Source organism: Coenobita brevimanus, chromosome 3, assembly GCF_032717465.1.
Source record: "Coenobita brevimanus isolate Jiangsu-jjx chromosome 3, ASM3271746v2, whole genome shotgun sequence".
Classification (NCBI taxonomy): domain Eukaryota; kingdom Metazoa; phylum Arthropoda; class Malacostraca; order Decapoda; family Coenobitidae; genus Coenobita; species Coenobita brevimanus.
In genome coordinates this window covers 2,005,193-2,024,989 of record NC_136956.1, presented here as the reverse complement: position 1 = coordinate 2,024,989, position 19,797 = coordinate 2,005,193, and the positions used below count along the sequence as shown (strand labels likewise).

Below are 19,797 nucleotides of genomic sequence, written 5' to 3'. Positions count from 1 at the left end.
ACTCTCGAACTACCCCGTGCACAGCAAAGCCCATATTTCACCCTCTCACTTTGAAACGAGTCTCACGTACAAAGACTGTGAGAACTGTGTATTGCCTCTTTACCAGATTAAGCCCATTGCCTATCTAATATCCTGCGCGATACTCGAAACCCATCTCTCAGCCTGTGTATTAACTTTGTTTAGCATATCTTGTGTACAGTCTTGTCTGCCTGTTCCACATCAGCGAATCTGTCAATATACGTGTAAGGTTGCTGCCCTTTGTTTTTGTGCCCTGTTACTCTCGTACTGTGTCTAAGCTCCGGTCTACTGTAGAAAGGGAACCCAGCTGCATCCTAGGCATTCTTAGAGCCGGAAGCCGACCTAAAAATGCCTAGCATAACATAGATAAATAGATAGGTAGGATTTACATACAAAGTAATATATGGAGTAAAATGGTCAATATATAGATAAGAAAGAGACTGAGAAACTGACTAGAAGAGTGTACGTGAATGTGGTGGTGGAGGAAAGGGGATGGGAAGACCTAGGATGAGATGGAGGGATGGGAAGGAGAGGTATATCAGAGAGGAGTGTGTGAGTTGGAGAGAGGGCAGCCTGATAGCGGGGGAGAGGGTGACATGGAGGCGATTTGTTTGTAGCCACCCCGTCTATGGTAGAGGAGATGCTAGAAAAACTCCTATAATTGCTATTTTTTTCATTTTAGGGAGCTGAGCAAGTCCAACAAGACGAATAGCTAAATTGTGGTTGACGAATGAAGCGAAAGAACGTTGTGGGGTGGATGTGGATGTGATTGAGAAAATTAGGAGAAATACACTGAGGTAGGTTAGAGCAGATGGGAGACGTGGAAGGTGTGTGCAATTCACAGAAGAAATCTGTGCAGCATGTGAGATGGTGTGTGGGGTGAAGAGAAGACGAAAGGGGGTGCAGAGAACAGTATGGTGGAATGAAGAGGTGAGACAGGCTGTGGCACAAAAGAAGAAAGCATATAGTTAGTGGATGAGAAACAGGGGCATGGAAGAAGTTGAGAGATGGAAAAGAGAGTTATACGTAGAGAGGAAGAGAGAGGTGAAAAGGTTAGTAAGAGTAAGAAGAGAGTGTATGAGGAATTTGGAAGGAATTTGAGTGTAAAGTGGAGGGAATGTAAGAAATTGTTCTGGAAAGAGGTAAAGAGAATTAGGCAGGGTGCCAAAGAAGTTAACTGAGGAGTGAAAGATAAAAATGGTAGATTGCTAGTGGAGAAGGGAGAAAAAGTGAACAGATGGAGAGAACACTTTAATGAATTATTGAACATAGAGAATGAAAGAAATGCAAATATAAGTAGCTGGGGAATGGCTGGGAGAAGGTAGGATGTGAGAAGACAGGAAGAAACCAGTAGGATGGAAGTTGTGGAAGCAATGAAGAAAGTCAAATTGGGGAAAGCCCCAGGAATTGATAAAGTGTGTGGTGAAATGCTGAAGCATGGGGGAGAGATAGTAGTAGAATGGATGTGGAAGATGTGCAGATTGGCCTGGGAGGAAGGTATAGTCTCCGAGGATTGGAAGTCAAGTATAATTATTCCCCTGTACAAAGGAAAAGGGGAAGTGTGTGGTAATCATAGGGGCATTTGCCTTCTTAGTGTAATGGGAAAAGTATATGGTAGAATACTTATTGACAGTGTTAGGGAAATAACAGAGGAATTAGCTGGAGAAGAACAAGGAGGTTTTAGGAAGGGAAGAGGTTGTGTAGATCAGATATTCATTCTTAGCTCTGTAGTGGAAAAGTTTCTAGAGAAGGGAAAGAAGTTGTATGCAGCCTTCATGGATTTTGAGAAAGCATATGACAGGGTGGATAGACAAGGATTGTGGAAAGTATTAAGAATATATGGAGTAGATGGGAAGTTGTTGAAGGCCGTGAAGAGTATGTATGAGGGTGCTAAGGCTGCAGTGCGTGTGGATGGTGAACTGAGTGAATTTTTCTATTTGAAGGTTGGATTGAAACAAGGATGTGTCATGTCTCCATGGTTGTTCAATCTGTACATGGATGGGGTTATAAAAGAGATACAAGGTAGGGCAGTGGATGCTGGAGAGGCCCTTGTTTGGAAACTCCCTGTACTGTTGTTTGCAGATGATACTGTGTTGTTTAGTGAAGACGAAGGGGAGCTGCAAAGCTTCATGGATGAGTTTGGGAGAGTGTGTAAGAAACGGAATCTAAAGGTGAATGTAGGGAAGAGTAAAGTGATGGACTTCGAGAGAAGTGAAGTCAGTGAATGTACAGTGAGGTTGGATGGGGAGGAAATGGATAATGCGAGTGCGTTCAAGTGCTTGGGTAGTGTGATAAGTAAGGATGGAGGTTTGGAGGGTGAAGTGCTTGAAAGGGTAAGGAAGAAAGGTTGCTGGTTCCTTGAAAGCAGTGATAAGAAACAGGGAAGTGCGCATGAAAGTGAAGAAGCCACTACATGACAGTATTGTGATACCAACTCTAACGCATGGAAGTGAAGCTTGGACGTTGTTGGGGGGACAGAAGTCAAGAGTGAGAGCAGTGGTAATGAGTTATTTGAGAGGAGCCTGTGGAGTCACATGGAGGGACAGACTGACAAATGAAGAAGTGAAGGAATGTTGTGGTGTGGATGTGGATGTGACAGGAAGCGTTAGGAGAAACACACTGAGGTGGTTTGGCCATGTGGAGAGGATGGAGAGTGAGAGACTGACAAGGAGAGTGTATGTGAGTGAAGTGGAGGGAGGGAGAGGGAGGGGGAGGCCAAGGATGAGATGGAGGGATGGAGTGGAGAGGTATATGAGAGAGGGGGGTGTGAGCTGGTAGCAGGGCAGTGAAATGGCGGGGGATAGAGCGACATGGAGGCAATTTGTTTGTGGCCATCCCTTACGGCATTGAGGCGTCTGGCAATAGATAGATAGATAGATAGGTTTGGACATGTGGAGAGAAAGGAGAATGAAAGGCTGGCTATAAAAGGGTGTATGTAGGTGAAGTGGAGGGAGGGAGACGGAGGGGGAGACCGAGGATGAGGTGGAGGGGTGGAATTGAGAGGTATATGAGGGAGGGGAGAGTGAGTTGGGGGAAGGGCAGTCAAATAATGGGTGACAGAGCGACTTGGAGGCGTTTTGTCTGCGGCCACCCTTTGCGGGATTAGGGCGTCGGGCTGTAGTTAGATAGATAGTGGTTGTCTGTATTTCTGTGAGCCTGAATTATGACGCAGAAAAATGCTTAGACGACAATTTATGAGTGTCGCGGATTTAGGGAACGAAATGGGATGAAAATATTTGCTAGTCAGAGAAAAAATACTCTTTTATCCCCGTGTTCTCGTAAGTTAGTGTTCAGTTTCACATTCTCCGTTCGACTTCGCGCTTCCCAACACATTCCGCACCAACTAAGCATACGGCTGAATCTCCTTGGTTACTAGTCAAACCCCCTTCCACTCTGGCTACTCCTGGCCTTCAACTGAGGCTAGAATACTTGCACCATCAGCTGTGGAGAATGTGGTGTTGGGACGCCTTCATGTGGTGGCACTGATATGGCCAGGCGGTGGAGCTGCCCGGTAACACAAGCGTCCCTCAGTGCCCTCCCCAGCCCCTGAAAAGAGGATGGCGGCCGGCAGAAGGGAGCATTCGGCCTGCAGTCCACTGGGTTCATATTTATTTGAACAGCAACTACTACTACCACTATTACTGCCGCCACTACCACCACTACCATTACTAGCTTACCACTACTATCACCACACCGCTACTACTACTGCTGCTATTATTACTACTGCTACTACCACTACTGCTACTACCACCACCACTACTACAACTACTACCATCATCACCACTACTACTATTACTGCTACCACCACTACCACCATTACTACTACTACTACTACTATTGTTTTTCGGTGACATTTTGGAAGTAGTAATGGCAGTAGCAGCAACAATAGCACAAGTAGTGGTAGTAGTAGCAGTAGTCGTAATAGTAGTAGTAATAGAGCAGCAGCAGCAGTAGTAGTAGATAGTAGTAGTAGTAGTAACAGTAGTAGTAGTAGTGCAGCAGCAGTAGCAGTAGTAGTAGTAGTAGTAGCAGTAGTAGTAATAGTAGTAGTAGAGCAGCAGCAGCAGTAGTAGTAGTAGTAGTAACAGTAGTAGTAGTAGAGCAGCAGCAGTAGTAGTAGTAGTAATAGTAGTAGTAGTAATAGTAGTAGTAGAGCAGTAGTAGTAAGTGCCATGGAAAGGATGTGGACCTGTGGCATAGTCTTTTCCTGCCACTGAGCTACGTGAAATAAGCTGAAAAAGGAGAAAAATCCGCTACGTGAAATAAGCTGAAAAAGGACGAAAATCTGACACGTGAAATAAGCTGCAAAAGGAGAATAATCCGCTACGTGAAATAAGCTGCGAAAGGACGAAAATCTGGGCCAGGTTAAGGATATATTGCACCTTATTGTCCTATTCTGTGTCATATAAACCCATCAAACATCGCCATCCTCTGCATAAATATCGTAACAAAAGAATATTACCCAGACATATCCAAAAAATAAATCGCTAAGGAAGAGGTGTTAGGGAGCCTCCTTACCCAACGAGAATAAAAATGTCAATGAAAATTAATAAATAAACGTCTATACTCCTTTCACCTTAACCTGTCCCAGATTTTCGTCCTTTTGCAGTTTGTTTTACGTAGCTCAGTGGCCGAAGTTGACAATGCTATCCCTCCTCATCCCCGCCATCGCACTTCTTCGTGACTAGCATCATCTCCGGGTGTTCGTATCTTGCTCTAACTCAGCATTCAAGACAGCGAGATGCCCTGAGAAATGTATGGTTGCTGGAACGAGTCTCCTTGGTTTCTAGTCAAATTCATCCACCAATCCGACTACAACTGGCCTTAAGCTGGGCTGGAGAGAGAGAGAGAGAGAGAGAGAGAGAGAGAGAGGAGGAGGAGGAGGAGGAGGAGGAGGAAGGTTGGAGAGAGAGAGAGAGAGAGAGAGAGAGAGAGAGAGAGAGAGAGGAGGAAGAGAAGGAGGAGGAGGAAGGTTGGAGAGAGAGAGAGAGAGAGAGAGAGAGAGAGGAGGAGGAGGAGGAGGAGGAGGAAGGTTGGAGAGAGAGAGAGAGAGAGAGAGAGAGGGGAGGAGGAGGAGGAGGAGGAGGAAGGTTGGAGAGAGAGAGAGAGAGAGAGAGAGAGAGAAATGGAGGAGGAAGATTAATGCAGTACAGACGCCTTCACGTGGTGGCACTGATATAACTGGGTGGTGGAGCTGCCTGGTTATACAAACATCCCTCAACTCCCTCCCTATCCCCCAAAAGGAGGATGGTGGGCTGCAGGGACGGTATTCTCGTCGGTTAAGGAAGCTCCCTAACACCTTTTCCTATGCGATTTATTTTGTTTATTACACCTTACTGTCCTATTCTGTTACTTGAATCCTTCCAATATCGCCATACTTTGCATAAATAGCTTCCTAACACCTTTTCCTAAGCTATTTATTTTGTCTATTACACCTTACTGTCCTATTCTGTTACTTGAATCCTTCCAATATCGCCATACTTTGCATAAATAGCTTCCTAACACCTTTTCCTAAGCTATTTATTTTGTCTATTACACCTTACTGTCCTATTCTGTGTTACTTGAATCCTTCCAATATCACCATACTCTGCATAAAACTCCCTAACACCTTTTCCTGAGCGATTTATTTTGTTTTTTATACCTCACTGTCCTATTCCGTGTTACATAAATCCTTCCAATATCGCCATACTTGTGGTAGGTGGTGGCGACCATCATCCACTCGCTTGATGTAGTGCTGGCTACTTCTTCCTTAGCCTTTATCATTCTTTTTCTGTGCCTGCCCTCCTCTCTTCCTATTTCTCCCATCTTTCCTGTTACTTCTTATTGCTTTTCTTTCCTTTACAGGTGGCTTTACATTGAGTGACAAGCCAAATGGTTTCCTGTAAGCCAAGAAACCATTTACAACGTCGGGTGGTAACCATATACCCAAACCATACGTGCTCCCTACGTGTCAGCAAGTGGGTTGGTGGAGGGTTAGTGCCCCTCCCCGTAAAACAAATAACTTAAACTCAAATGGCCACCCCTTACGGGATAATGGCGTCTGGCAATAAATAGATAGATAGATCGCCATACTCTACATAAAGCTCCCTAACACCTTTTCCTAAGAGATTTATTTTGTCTGTTACACCTCACTGTCCTATTCCGCGTTACATAAATCCTTCCAGTATCGTCATACTCTGCATAAACTCCCTAACACCTTTTCCTGAGCGATTTATTTTGTTTATTACACCTCACTGCCCTATTCCGTATTACATAAATCCTTCCAATATCGCCATACTCTGCATAAAGCTCCCTAACACCTTTTCCTGAGCGATCTATTTTGTCTATTACACCTCACTGCCCTATTCCGTATTACATAAATCCTTCCAATATCGCCATACTCTGCATAAATTATGTACAAAACGATATTAGCCAGCCATAGTCCCCCCCCCCAAAAAAAAAATCGCTAAGGAAGAGGTGCTACGGAGCTAATATTACGCTCTCCATCCAATCCCTAGCACTTCTTCGTGACAAGCATCATATTCTAATCCCTTGTTGCTACTCAGCATTTAACATGAACATAGTCATTTTTATTTCAGAGTGAGGCTTCGTGAATCCTTTTCCTAAGCGATTTATTTATTTATTTTTATATAGCTGGATAATATCGTTTTGTATGTCCTTTGTGCAGAGTATGGCGATATTGGAAGGATTTATGCAACGCAGAAGAGGTCAGTAAAGTGTAATACAATAAATCGCTTAGGAAAAGATATTAGGGAGTTTCTTAACCGACGAGAAAACGGCTCTGTTATTTAGTTTTCGTTATGAAGGGGTTAATGAGAGAGAGAGAGAGAGAGAGAGAGAGAGAGAGAGAGAGAGAGAGAGAGAGAAATAAAAAGGAGTACAAAGGAAAGGTAGCCAATAAATTTAATATATCGGTTAAAGACAAGGATAGCAAAGCAGGAAGGCTCTCCCCCACCCACCAAACCCTCCAGTGGAAGCAGGCAGGAAATAGTGAGAAGGACCACCATGCAGTATAGAAAAACTCATAGAAATCCTATAGGAAAGAGAAAAAGGAAATCTCATTCGACACTGTCTGCCTGGAAAGGAAAATACCACTGTCAACATTATTAATACGGTGTTGTTTGTGGCTTGTATCCCCCAGACTCCGAAAAAAATATATATATATATATATATATATATATATATATATATATATATATATATATATATATATATATATATATATACAATACACTACAGAAAAGTATTATTCGGAAGTGAACATACTGATTTTTAAAGGTTTGTGTGAAAGGGGAAATAGTAGGGGAGTGAAAGATAGGAATAATAGATTGTTGGTAGAGAAGAGAGAGAAATTGAGGAGATGGAAGGAGCACTTTGAGGATTTGTTGAATGTAGAGAGTGAGAGCAATGCGAGTATAAGTAGCTGGGGAATGGCTGGGAGAAGAGATGAGAGGAGGGAGGAAGAGATCAGTAGGGAGGAAGTAGTGGAAGCAATGAAGAAGATCAAGTTGGGAAAGGCCCCAGGAATTGATGGAGTGTGTGGTGAAATGCTGAGGTATGGGGGTGATTGTTGTGGAGTGGATATGGAAGTTGTGTAGATTGGCTTGGGAAGAGGGATGGGTTCCAGAGGACTGGATATCAGGTATAATTGTTCCTTTATACAAAGGAAAAGGGGAGAGAGAAGTATGCGGTAACCATAGGGGCATTTGCCTTCTTAATGTGACTGGAAAAATATATGGTAGAATACTCATTGACAGGGTTAGGCATATAACAGAGGAGCTAGTTGGAGAAGAACAAGGGGGATTTAGGAAGGGAAAAGGGTGTGTAGATCAGATATTTGTTCTACGATGTTTAGTGGAGAAGTATCTAGAGACGGGGAAAGAAAGTGTATGCTGCCTTCATGGACTTGGAGAAAGCTTATGACAGAAGAGATAGGCAAGGTATGTGGAAGGTATTGAGAATATATGGAGTGGAGGGGAAATTGTTGAGTGCGGTGAAGAGTATGTACGAAGGAGCTAGGGCTACAGTGCGAGTGGATGGTGAGCTGAGTGAGTTCTTTGATCTCAATGTGGGACTGAAACAAGGTTGTGTGATGTCTCCATGGCTGTTTAATATATATATGGATGGGGTTGTAAAGGAGGTGCAAGGTAGGGCAGTGGATGTGGGGGTGGCTCTAATGAATGAGGGTGAGATGTGGAAGATTCCGGTGTTGCTGTTTGCTGATGATACAGTATTGTTGAGTGAAGATGAATGGGAGCTGCAAGGCTTGGTGAATGAATTTAGGACAGTGTGTAGGAAGAGGAATCTGAAAGTTAATGTCAACAAGAGTAAAGTTATGGTGTTTGAGAGGAATAAAGTCACAGAATGCACAGTGAGGTTGGATGGTGAGGATATGGAGAATGTGAGTGCATTCAAGTACTTGGGTAGTGTGATGAGTAAGGATGAAACTTTGGGGGATGAAGTGCTTGAAAGGGTACAACAGGGAAGGAAGGTTGTTGGTTCACTGAAAGCAGTGGTGAGAAATAGGGAGGTGAGTATGGAAGTTAAGAAGTCACTGCATGATAGTATTGTGATCCCTACCCTGACGTATGGAAGCGAGGCATGGACCTTGCTAGAGGGGAACAAGTCAAGAGTGAAATCAGTGGAAATGAGTTACTTGAGAGGAGCATGTGGAGTGACATGGAGGGACAGGCTGACGAATGAAGAAGTGAAGGAACGTTGTGGGGTGGATATGGATGTGACTGAGAAAATTAGGAGAAATACACTGAGGTGGTTTGGACACGTGGAGAGAATGGAGAATGAAAGACTAACTAAGAGGGTGTATGTAGGTGAGATGGAGGGAGAGAGAGGGAAGGGAAGACCGAGGATGAGGTGGAGGGATGGAGTTGAGAGGTATGTGAAGGGGGGGGAGTGAGTTGGGGGGAGGGTAGTCAAATGGTGCGTGACAGCGACTTAGAGGCGTTTTGTCTGCGGCCACCCTTTGCGGGATTAGGGCATCGGGCTATAGATAGATAGATAGATACTTCATTCAAGGGCAGTTTGTTCCGTATACAGTATTTATTTACAACTGTGAAAGAAGAAAAAAATGCCTAGCTTCGTGTGACTGTAATCGTTTGTTGATAAAATCCATTCTAAAAAAAAAATAATAATAATAATGATAATAATAAAAGCAACAAAACTCATTGGTGAGGTAATGGGGGTTTGTAAGGGGGATCGTGATGAATTTCCAGCAAATAATAAATTACCCCTGATAAAACAAAATCTATTATACTCTTTAGAAAATTAGGCAATGAGAACCCAGCAGTGGGGTAATGGGTGATGGGTAGGCGGCAGGCACAGGGGATTGAGCAGGTATGTTACTATTTAATTTTAGTACAAATAATAAGTGCATTTTCTTTAAAGGAAAACTAATAATCTATAGCATGAAAATCCCTCCACCCTGAGTAATGGCTAATGGGGGAAGCGGAGGCAGGGATACGTGAGGTAGAATAGGATGGGCTGCCATTTAAAGCTATTTATAGCGGAAAACTAAAAAAAAATATACGGTATTACCAATCGCTGGGGTAATGGGTAATGGGGGACTTGAAGGTGGCGAATGGTAGTGAACTGCCATTTAATATTAAATGAAGCGATAATAAATGACACCTGATATAACAAAATCTCTTATATCTATAAATAAAATAAGGTATGGGAACTCAATGGTGAAGTAATGGACAATGGTGGGCTTGGGAGGCTGCGGGTAATGGAGGATGAGTAGAGCGACTTAGCATTTAAATTTAATTGTGATAAAACATGACACCTGCATTATTTTCTGGGGAGACTAATCAAAACATAGCATGACCACTCACCCACGGAGTAATGGATAAATAAGTTAATGGGGGATGCGGAGGTGGGGGATAATGGAGATAGAACGGGTCTGGTTGGTATTTATATACAAAGTAACGACAATAAAAGCAATAAAATTCATTACAACAGCCAAAAAAATCAAGTCTGTAAATCCAATGACGGGGTAATGGGTAATAATGGGGTCTGGGAGGCGGGGGATCATGGTGAATTGCCATTTCGAACTCGGTAAAGCCAAATAAACGACCCCTAATATAACAAAATCCATTATAGCATTCAAAAATAAGGCAATGGGAACCCAATAGCGAGATAATGGGTAATTGGGGGGCTTGGGAGGCGGGGGATAATGGGGGTTGAGCAGGGCGGCATCCAGTCCTCGCGCAGCCAAACTCATACCAATGGAAACTATTACCGCCGGGTTCTCCATGGATTTTCATTGACAGGTAAGTTGAAATTGGGTGGTGTGGGGTACAGACGGGTAGGGGAAGGGACCATGGAGGTGCTGGTTCGGGAATGGGGGTGGTGTGGGGCCCCCATGGTGAATTTATAGGGGATTTTCATGTCGCCTCGGGAAAAATTCATGGGGGTCTGTGCACGAGGCATATTGATTTACACTAGCACCCAGGCAGCCCAGTTTTATCGCCTAATTACCGGTTCCCCATCGGGTCCGGGCCCCATTGGGCACACTGGCCCCACTACCCGATCCCTGTCAGCCCCATGGAGCCCCACAGGTTTCAAATTAATGGGGGTTTTCATGGGGATTTTGGCAAAGTTTACACCAAATGATATCATGTTTTGCTTTAGGTCCTGCCAACACTTCCGAACCGGCGGTTATTTTAGCATGTAACACTCGAAATTTTACCAATATTTCAGCAATCCCCCAATCGTATACATATACAATATTCCCCTAAAACCATTTCATCATGTTTTTGGGCAATTTTAAGGGTGTTTTAAGGGTATTTGTGGTATTTGAATTGTGGTATATATGTTTTGTTTATGTTACAGGGGTTGGCCGGCCTGACACAGCATGAGCGACTTCGGCACCACTCCCTTTGAAGGTTGGTCTCTCCTTATCCCATTTTCCTGCCAAGTTTTAAGTAGGACATCTAAAATTTGTTGCTAAATTGGTAAATAATAGTTAATAGGAAATTCTAGCTCTGAAAACACGTCAATGTATAGGGAGAGCGAACTCGGCTCAGATTGTGAAGGTTAAGTTTGACCTCAGTTTTTGCTTTCGTCCCATTTTTGCCCCATTTTCCTGCCATTTTTCAACCCAGGCGTTGGAAATGGGAAGTAGAAATGAGAAATAATGGTTAGTGGAGGATTCTGACTTAGGAAACACGGCAGTGCTTAGGGGTGGCAAACTCGGCTCTGCTTTAAAGGTTGCTGCTCAGTGATATCGCCCATTTTAACCCTCCCAGCCAGCTTACGTTACTTTTATTTTAGTTTTTGCAACAATCAGGCAATTCTGGTCAACTCTGGAGAGTCACCAAGCAATTTAGAGGGTAGATAAAGGCCGTAAAACATAGAGTAATAATTCCCTCTCATTTCCATAAGCAAGATTATTTTTTTCTTAAGAGTAAGAATTTTGGTCAGCTTTAGAAAACCATCAAGTATTTAGCGGGTTACCAATGGCCATATTTTGTTAGTTCCTCCCATTCTAAGCTTCCATTAATATTTTCTTTCTCTTCAGCCATTATCAAATTATTATTCGCAGTTGCATTACCGGATGATTTTACTCAAAGATGGCTCCATGGTTGCTCAGAGTTCAAAAATATTCAGTAATTTTTTTTTTTAAACTCCATCAGCCAAATTATGTCTGTGGTATTTTTTTTTAATTGAATGTTTACTGTTACTATATTCTTCTCACCGTACTTTTGCTTGGCCCTGATTGTTATTCTTTATGATGAGATGGAGTAGAGAGGCTTATGAGAAATGGGGGTGTAAGATTGGGGGAGGGCAGCGAAATGGCAGGGGAGAGGATGACATGGAGGCATTTTGTTTGTGGCCACCCCTTACGGCATTAAGGTATCTAGCTATAAATAGGTAGATAAATATAGACTATGGCTTTACATTCCTTCCATAGCATTTCTTCGTGACTAGCATCATATTATAGTGCTAATCCTTTATTACAAACCAGCAGTCAAGATGGTGAGATGACAATTTTAGGCCAAGTTAGAGTAAAAAGGGTAGCCTATAGACAATTTCTCAACCTCAGAGAGCCATCAAGCTATGTAGGGTTTTAATGAAAGGCTTAATTCACTTAACTTTTCTCATTAAAAAAAGAAAAAACTTGCAGTAATATTGGTTTCATTTCAGAATTACACTCAACAGGGGCTGAACTTAATCTGGTCAGTTTTAAAAGTAAATAAGTGGGTGTCGGGATTGTCCGGCACCTGGCTGTCTGTTGTTGCGTCTTCGTTAAAATTGATTAAGTTAGGTTAGGTTGGGTTGCATTGGGTTAGGTTTGTGGTGGACAATATTGGTGTATATTTATTGCTGCCTTCATTTATGCATTCACTCAAGTGCAGTAGCTCCTGTTTTGTAAAGCACGTTATCTCTTCTGTTAACTAGTTTTGTATTCTCACTTTCATTAGCCTAATACTGATTTCTCTTGTTTCAGGTCTGTGTTGTCAACTTATGCTCAGTAAAGCTTCATGCAACAAGGTTAGGTTGGGTTGAGTTAGGTTAGGTTAGGGCAAATTAGACTAGGGAAGTTCATTTTAGCAAGTGTAAAGAAAGAATGGAGATAAAACTGAAGAATCTTCCCAAAATCCTCATTTACTTAATGTGTAAAAGCATTTGTGATAGATTTATTTGGAAAAGAAGGTGCTAAGAATTAATTAAATTCTTCATAATAATTTCAGTGTCATCTTTGGGCATATTTCCAAAAATTGCATTACAATATATTTATTCCTTCCTGCTGCGAGTTTATTTTATTTTTTATTTTTTTAATATTTTATGCCAACGGCCATACCACGTTGAGTACACCGCTTCCCGTCCGATCAGCGAAGTTAAGCAACGTTGGGTCTGGTTAGTACTTGGATGGGTGACCGCCTGAGAACACCAGATGCTGTTGGCATCCCCACGTGTCAAGTGGGGTTGGTGGAGGATTAGTGCCCCTCCCTGTAAAACAATTAACTCTAAGCCCTTGGCCACCCTGTCTGAGATACATGGCGTCTGGCAATGAATGAATGAAAAATGATTAATATTTTATTAAAGAGCCACACAGCATTCAAGGATGGTAGTGAACACTGTTGATGACTCTTCCATGTCAAAATATCACTTGTTAACCCTCTGTGGTATTTCTTCGGAATTAGACTAAAAAGACACTGAAATTAATATGCTCTGCACTTAGTTTGTAATGCTATATGGAGCTTCCCTTATGTAATTGTATGCTGGATTTTTTATTTCCTTTTTTTTAAATAAAGAGATCGGTTTGGTCGAACTCTTAACTCCATCTGTTATGATGTTAAAATTGAGTAACTTTAGAGTAGGTTCGGTTATGTTAGATTAAGTTAGGGTAGGTTAGGTCTTAGGTTGTGTGGTTAGGTTAGGTCAGATTCAGTTAGGTTAGGTTCAGTTTGATTACAGCAGATTAGATTAGGTTCAGTTTGGTTACGTTGGGTCAGGCTTGGCTAGATTGGCTCACTGTAATGTAGATCCAATAATGATGGAAGCAAGAGCTGGAAAAATCGCTCCTTCCCCTCCATATTTACTGAAAAAAAAAAGTAGGATGTTTATATAAGAAAAATTGCCTTGAACTGCATAAGCTAGGTGGTGGGCTTATTAGTTTTAGTACCCTATCCGCTAGTAGGGTGCATTTCCAAAAAATTAACTGAACAAATTTGCTTGGAGATAGCATTTCTATCGTATCATTTATAAAGGGTCCATCATGCTTGTGTGCGTTGGACTTGGTCACCTAATGGCAGCTCTCCACACTGCTCAGTCTCTGGCAACCACCCTATTCAGTCCATTATCCCTGAGGTCACACATTATGATCTTGTCCCAAGTCTTTTTTGGTCTGCCTGTCACGACCCTTCCCTCGACATGCACACTTGCCACCTTCCGCACCCAGTTGTCATCCTCCATCCTCTCCACATGCCCAAACCATCGCAATCTGCCCCTCATCACAACACCAATACACTCCAGTCCCATCCTTCCTCCCAAACCATCTCAATCTGCCCCTCCTCATCAAAGCACCAATACACTCCAGTCCCATCCTTCCTCCCAAACCATCTCAATCTGCCCCTCCTCATCAAAGCACCAATACACTCCAGTCCCATCCTTCCTCCCAAACCATCTCAATCTGCCCCTCCTCATCACAACACCAATACACTCCAGTCCCATCCTTCCTCCCAAACCATCTCAATCTGCCCCTCCTCATCAAAGCACCAATACACTCCAGTCCCATCCTTCCTCCCAAACCATCTCAATCTGCCCCTCCTCATCAAAGCACCAATACACTATAGTCCCATCCATCCTCTCAACTCATCAGTCAAAAGAAAAATAAAAAAAAAGTCATGTGATGTCTTTTATTGGGTGATTTTTACTGCTATGCCACTTTTACTTTAACTTGGCAAGATTCTAGTCCTTTTGCAGCTTATATCATGGAACTCATTGGAGGAAAAAGATAATACTATGGCCCTACATCCTTTCCATAGCACTTCTTCATGATTAACACCAGATTCTAATGTTAATCTGTTATGGTACTACAACTGTATTCTCTTAACTTTAACTTGGCCTAGATATGTGTCCTTTTGCAGCTTATAACATGTAACGCATTGGAGGAAGAAGATAATACTATGGCCCTACATCCATTCCAAAGCAGTTCATGCCTAACATCAAATTCTAGTATGGCATTAATCTGCTTTTACAACTGCTGTGTCTTCTTTAAAGTGACATATGAGTAGCACTAGTAGTAATAGTGGTGGTAGCTAGTAATAGTTGTACTAGTAGTAATAGTAACAGTAGCAGTAGTAGTAATAGTAGTACCAGTAGTGGTAATAGTAGTAGTAGTAGCAGCAGTAGTAGTAGCAGTAATAGTAGTAGAAGTAGTAGTAGTAGTAGTAGTAATTCTTGCAACCCAAGACTCATCTAAATATAAATCTGGTGGACTGCAAGCTGAAATTATCCTTCTGTGCATCATCATTTATTTCCAAGGACAGCAGGGGAGATGAAGGACTTTTGTTGAATTGTTGGCAAGTTAATCCCTTCCTCCTTGCAGTCTCCACAAACCTGATCGTTGGATTAAGATATTTGTTAATCCCTTCCCCCAAATCTAACTCATTTTACCTCCCCAACACACACCTAATCCTGGAGTAAAAATATTAGTCTGTACCGGTACCTTCCATCAGATCTAACCTGATCCTGGGGTAAAATTTTGAGTTAATCCCCCCCATCTGCAACTGTCATCCTGTCTGTATTTCCTTCTGCCTATGGCCTCCAGTCTTTCAGATACAGTGTGTCCAGGCTTCTCGAAATGAACACATCTTGAATTTGGCTGTCTTATCTCGTTTTTTCCTGGAGGGAACAATCATGTGGGCTTCTAGTGTTTGGTTTCTTCTTCCTTGCATTAAAAAAAAAAAAAAAAAAAATCTAATTCACTTACTGCCTCCCCACAGATCTGATCCTGGGCAGTCAGTTCTTGCCGGCACTTGCCACACTCGACCGTGAGGACGGAGAGCCAAGCATCCGAGTGGGCGTGTTGCAGTGCCGCCGCTGTGCTGCGTGCTTCCTGCAGGTGAGCTGGCATTTAATTGGCATGGATAGGTGGTAGGTGGTGGCGGCCATCATCCACTCACTTGATGTAGTGCTGCCTACGTCTTCCTTCACTTTTGTCATTCTTTTTCTGTGTCTGCCCTCCATTGTTCCTGTTTCTCACCATCATCCATTCACTTTATGTAGTGCTCCCTACGTCTTCCTTCACCTTTATCATTCTTTTTCTGTGTCTGTCCTTCTTTTTTCTCAGGTATCCCATCTTTCCTGTCACTTTTTATTACTCTTCTTTCCTTTTCAGGTGGGTTTGCTTTAAGCTACAAGCCTAATGGTTTCCCGTAAGCCTGAAAACCACTGGGTGGCAACCATATAACCAACCCATATGTGTTCCCTATGTGTCAGCAAGTGGGTTGGCAGAGGGTTAGTGCCCCTCTCTGTAAAACAGCTAACTTAAAGACAAACGACCATCCCTTACAGGAGTATGGCATCTGGCTATAGATATATAGATAGACAGAGTGAGGATTAGTTAAGTCAGGAATCAATACATAATGTGATTTTCCCTTTTTTTCCGTGACTGATTCCAAATGATAATCAGTGTGGTTGTACTTTATTCATGTGGGTGTTTCCAGCTGATAGTTAATGGGATTTTTTTTTTATCTATCTAAGTGATTCTAGGAGAAATACATTGAGGTGGTGTGGCCATGTGGAGAGCATGGAGAGTGAGAGACTAACTAGGAGAGTGTTTATGTAGGAGGTGGAGGGGAGGAGAGGGAGGGAAAGACTGAGGATGAGATGGAGGGATGGGGTAGATAGATGTATGAGAGAGGGGGGTGTAAGCTAGGGGGAGGGCAGCAAAATGACAGGGGACAGGGCAACATGGAGGTGACTTGTCTGTGGCCACCCCTTTTTGGATTAAGGCATCTGGCTGTAGATAGATTCTAATCAATAGTTAATGTGATTTTATTTAGTCTAGATTCTTATTTACCAGTCAGCACATCCCAACACTGTGAGTAACATTGTCACAGAAGGCCAGCAGGAATTAGTGTAATAAGCCAAATTAATACATTGACTAGACACATTTATGGTTTTAAATAATCTGTTATTTGGCAGCATGATAAAAACAGTAATTAGAATGATAAGGTGGTAAGTGGTGGTGACCATCATCCATTCACTTAATGTAGTGCTGCCTATTTCTTCCTTCCCATTTTTCATACCATCTCTGTGTTGGACCTCTTCCTACTTTTCACTGTCCTTCTTGTCACTTTTTATTACTCTTCCTTCCACTCCAGGTGGCTTTACATTGAGTGACAATCCTAATGGTTTCCTGTAAGAAACCATTTACAGTGTTGGGTGGTAATCAAATAACAGGGTGAAGTGGAACCTACTACGATGCCTCTGTGAACCGGGTGGAGAGACACAAATGCAGTGTCCATCAAGGAACCAAACTTCCACACTATTCCTCACACCTTGCTGCAGTGAGGTGCTGTCAGCCATAAGGGAACATCAGTTCACTACACGGGCGGTTGCTTGAGTGTGGATGATGAGTCTGCTTGGCCAGACAGAATGGGGTTGCTCAACAACAACAGCAACAACAATAATATTCTTTTAACCTAAACTTGGTCCAGATTTTGGCCCTTTGCCAGTTATTTCACTTATCTCGGTGGCAGAAGAAGACAGTGTGACAGTTTGATATCCTTCCCAAAGCACAGGACTTCTTCATGACTAACATCATATTCTTATGTTAAGCCATTGTTACAACTAGACATTCAAGATGAAGAGGTGGCAGTTTTAGGTCAGGTTAGAGTAAAAACAGTATAGCACATTCTAGTGTTAATCTCTTAAAATAAGTCAACATTCAAGATGAGGTATGGCAGTTTTATGCCTTCATAAAGTGAACAGAATATAATCCATCACAAACCTGCAAGGAACAATAAGTACCGTACCATTTTCCTTCACTCATAATGTACTTTTAAGTGAGGATTGAATATATGTCATCTAAATCAAGGGGTATAGCAATGTCTGACCTAACATACTCTTACATAACCCAACCTAACCCAATCCAACCCAGCCATACATTACCTAACATGTGACCAGGCCTCTCAAGATGAATGGATCTTGAATTTTGGCTCTGTTATTTTGTTTTTTCTTGGGGGAAACAATCCAGCTGGCTTCTGGCCTTTGGTTCCTTCTTCCATGCATTAAAAAAAAAAATGAAAAAAATAAGACTATCCTGATCCAACCCACCCCATCCTAACATAACCCAGCCTAACCTAATCAAATGTAACCCAACCCAGCCTAACCTAACCTAACCCAGCCTAACATAACCCAACCTAACCAGATTTAAATGTAACCCAGCCAAACCTAATGGAACCCAACCTAACCTAATGTAACCCATCCCAGCCTAACATAACCCATCCTATCTAAATCTGTTATTCAATGTAACCCACCCCAGCCTAACCAAATCTAACCCAACCCAGCCCAACCTAATCTTATGTAACCCAACCCAGCCTAACCCAGCTTAATCTAATGTAACCTAATGTCACCCAACCCAGGTGCGTGAGGCCCTGTCGCACTACCGCCTGCACGTGTTCGAGACCCACAAGGAACATTTCACAGTGGTGGCCGGGGGTGCCTGTCACATGCCTGGGTGTCCACTGGCTGCCAAGGACATCCCCACCATACACTTCCACTGTGCCTACTGCTGCTTCACGTCCACTGAGGTGAGAGAGAGAAATTCGACGTAGGGTAAATTATAATGAGAGGGATTTTTTTCAAATTTTCTTCCTCTTAAAACAAGGGTGTGCTGTACCAACCTTAACCTAAACTAACTTAATCTGTCCTACTGTAGCCTAACTTAACCTCTGTCTATCTCTCTCTAACCTTAACCTAAACTAACTTAATCTGTCCTACTGTAACCTAACTTAACCTCTGTCTATCTCTCTCTAACCTTAACCTAAACTAACTTAATCTGTCCTACTGTAACCTAACTTAACCTCTGTCTATCTCTCTCTAACCTTAACCCAAACTAACTTAATCTGTCCTACTGTAACCTAACTTAACCTCTGTCTATCTATCTATCTATATACCTAGGCTGCTTCCCGCAAAGAAATGGAGGTAGCCGAGACAGGACGACACACTCCCAATTTACTCATCCACACACACACATTCATATGCATCTTACCCTAACCATACCTAATCTGTGAACAATTGGGTGTTACTGGAAAATTGTCTACATGGAGCAACTCACACTCACCCAAGTTCTCTCCAGCTGTGCAATGCAAGAATCAGCTGGTACTCTCAGTCCCTCATGTGGTGTACGCAGCAGGTTAAATCTAGAATCCTTATCCTCTGTCTATATTTTCCTCAGCCCGTGATCTCCACTCTTTTCAGATTATTTACGGTAAGTGCAATTGTCTAAGTTCTCTTGAATGGATCTTGAATTTGGCTCTCTTTTGTTTATCTTTTTCTAGAAAGGTCCAACATTTTTGTACACTCGTAGCCTTTGAGCCTTCTGCTTCTTCCTCTTCTTCTTCTTCTCTCTCTCTCTCTCTCTCTCTCTCTCTCTCTCTCTCTCTCTCTCTCTCTCTCTTTTTATTTATTTTTTCTCTAACCTTTCCACTTTATGTAACCTAACCTACTCTCCCCAGTCAGCCCTAACCTAACTTGCTGTGATGTACCCGGATCTGATCCTCCCCCACCAAGGTAATGGACCTGCCACACCTTATTTAATATGTCCTGTCATGCACTGAGCTGACCCTTCCTTCCCCGGCCAGATAATGGACCTGCCTCTTCACATGGAGAAGCGTCATCTGGCGTTCTACCGGGAAGTGAGTCTGGTTCTGCGAGGTGACGACGTGCAGCGCACTAAGGTGAGAGAGAGAGACCTGTACTGTATTGTTTTGCTTAACCTAGTCTCTCTGGTGGAGCAGACCCATTAACCACAGGTAAGCAGTTGGCTTGGACCTTGTTGGAGGGAGAGATGTCAGGAGTGAGAGCAGTGGAAGTGAGTTATTTGAGAGGAGCATGTGGAGTCACATGGAGAGACAGACTGACAAATGAGGAAGTGAAGGAGCATTGTGGTGTGGATGTGGATGTGATAGGAAGCATTAGGAGAAACAAGAAAGTAATGCTAGAACATGATGCCTTATTCCCGTAAGGGGTGACCACAAACAAATAGCCTCCATGTTGCCCTGTCCCCCGCCATTTCATTGCCCTGCT

At 42.7% G+C, this 19,797-nt stretch overlaps 1 protein-coding gene and 1 non-coding gene across 2 annotated transcripts in view; both read left to right on the top strand.

Moving 5' to 3' along the window:
* Positions 1-10,888: 10,888 nt before the first annotated feature.
* Positions 10,889-19,797, top strand: part of LOC145393899 (uncharacterized) — a 29,986-nt gene continuing 21,077 nt past the window's right edge. The window contains exons 1-5 of the mRNA XM_080267935.1: positions 10,889-10,919; positions 11,483-11,485; positions 15,486-15,604; positions 18,132-18,299; positions 19,353-19,448. Coding sequence (XP_080124061.1) covers positions 10,889-10,919; positions 11,483-11,485; positions 15,486-15,604; positions 18,132-18,299; positions 19,353-19,448 — 417 coding nt within the window. The remainder of the gene's footprint in view (positions 10,920-11,482; positions 11,486-15,485; positions 15,605-18,131; positions 18,300-19,352; positions 19,449-19,797) is intronic.
* Positions 12,825-12,943, top strand: LOC145394593 (5S ribosomal RNA). Its single transcript, XR_013896456.1, has one exon. It is a non-coding gene; the product is annotated as a 5S ribosomal RNA (ribosomal RNA).